Consider the following 2,319-nt stretch of genomic DNA (forward strand, 5'->3'; position numbering starts at 1 on the left):
TATATATATATATATATATATATATATATATGTTCATATGCATACACATCTAGTTTTGCTGTGGATAAGTTGTAAATGCTTGTTGCAAGAATAACATTGTATTCAAATATATAAATACAAATAAAATTACCATATAATGTCTAGATTTAGAAAAAAAAAACCTAAATTTTTAATTTCCCAGAACACCTCAGGGGGAAAAGCATAACAAAATTTATAGAAATATAAAAACAACATAAATACATGAATTGAATATAGGTTTTAGTTATACAAGTTTACTGACTTGAATAAATATATATATATATATCAAAAGAAAAATATTTTTACTATTTTAGGAAACTTTTTTTCCATTCTTCTTCTCTTTGTGCATGATCCTATAACAGCTGAAAGCATTTTCAGTTTGTCTTCAGACTTAGAAAGCACTCTTTACAGTCAGTTCAGCAACCATCTTCATATATTTTCTATCTTTCATCTTTTATTTGTTTCAGTCATTAGACTGTGGCCATGCTGGGGCACCATCTTGAAGAATTGTTTAGTTGAATGAATCAACCCCAGTTTTTATTTGTTTTTTTTGGGGGGGGGGACTAGTTCTTATTTTATTGGTCTCTTTTACTAAATAGGGGACATAAACACACCAACACTGGTTGTCAAGCAGTTGGTAGAGGACAAACAAGGACACAAAGACACACATACACAGCGACACACACACACATACATTTATATATGATGATTGGCTTCTTTCAGTTTCTGTCTCCCAAATCCACTCACAAAGCTTCGGCCAGCCCAAGGCTGTAGTAGCAGACACTTGCTCAAGATATTGAACTCAAAGATATACCCTGGTACTTGCCACCATCTATATCTCTCACTTCCTTTACTCAACCATCCCATTTATATTCTGATCCCCATCTCTTGCAAGTTTCGCCACCATCTCTAACCTGTTGTCACCTACTCTCTCTCTTCTTCTCCTGCACTTACCTCAGATTAGGTAACTATGAATTTCCTTGGTGGCAGCACACCTGTTTCTGTCTTCATTCCTGATCTCTCTCTCCCTCTCCAGCCAGGTAACTTTGTACAGCAAGACACCTGTTCCTGTCTCTCTGTCTTACTATAACCTTTCGTCATCCAACACAAGATCACCTCTTCCAATGCCTCCTACCCTCTTGAAAGATTTTTTCTTTAGGTCTTTCAAGTACTTGGTTACCCTGTCAGTGCAGGTGCCACTTAAAAGCATCCAGTCCACACTGTAAAGTGGTTGGTGTTCAGAAGAACATCCAGCTGTAAAAACCTTACCAAAACTGACCTCGCCTGTGCTTATGCCGTGTTAAAAGCACTTAGTTCATTCTGCTGAGTGGTTGGTGTTAGGAAGGGCATCCAGCTGTAAAAGTCATGCCAGTCTGAAAGCTTGCACTGTGATCTTTGCCAAAACCACCCAGAGGTGATTTAGTGGTGTTAAACCAAGAAATGGATTGAGTTTATCACTCAAGGGAATTCACCACCAAAATTGTTTTATATAAATGTTAGAAAGCAAAGAATTACTGAGATAACCAATAAACTAATTTGGTAGAGTAAATCAGCACAGAATTTTTCTATCTAAATATTTAACTAAATCTGTTCTGTCTTTCATTGACAGGAAGGTTGAGAGGTAGTTAAGAAGTTTGCTTCTCAACCACATGGTTTATGGTTCAGTCTGACTGATGTGGTACCTAGGGTAAATGGCTTCTACTATAACCCTAGGATGACCATAGCCCTGTGGTTGGATTTGGCAGACAGAAACAACACTAAAATCTACCATACACACATCATCATCATCGTAATCATCATCATCGTCATCATCATCATCGTCATCATCATCATCGTCATCATCATCATCGTCATCATCATCATCGTCATCATCATCATCGTCATCATCATCATTTAATGTCCGTTTTCCATGCTGGCTTGGGATAGACGGTTTGACAGGAACTGGCAAGCCAGTGGGCTGTACTAAACTCTACTGTCTCATTTGGTATGGTCTTTACAGCTGGATGCCCTTCCTAATGCCAACCAATTTATGAAGTAGACTGGGTGCTTTTCACTTGGCACCACCACTGGCAAGGTCTGTTTTGGCATGGTTATTATGGCTGGATGCCCTTTCTAGTGCCAACCACTGTACAGAGTGGGCTAGGTACTTTTTACACACACACATACATAGGTAAGTAAGTAGGTAGGTAGGTAGGTAGGTAGGTAGGTAGGTAGGTAGGTAGGTAGGTAGGTAGGTAGGTAAATAGATAGATAGATAGATAGATAGATAGATAGATAGATAGATAGATAGATAGATAGATA

At 38.0% G+C, this 2,319-nt stretch overlaps 1 protein-coding gene across 1 annotated transcript in view; it reads left to right on the forward strand.

The window, feature by feature from the left end:
* The window catches only part of LOC128247366 (putative protein TPRXL), an 18,524-nt gene that overhangs the window by 1,533 nt on the left and 14,672 nt on the right, over positions 1 to 2,319 (forward strand). Inside the window, 1 exon segment of the mRNA XM_052966718.1 lies at positions 1,764 to 1,914. Coding sequence (XP_052822678.1) covers positions 1,764 to 1,914 — 151 coding nt within the window.

Source organism: Octopus bimaculoides, chromosome 3 (genome assembly GCF_001194135.2).
Source record: "Octopus bimaculoides isolate UCB-OBI-ISO-001 chromosome 3, ASM119413v2, whole genome shotgun sequence".
Classification (NCBI taxonomy): Eukaryota; Metazoa; Mollusca; class Cephalopoda; order Octopoda; family Octopodidae; genus Octopus; species Octopus bimaculoides.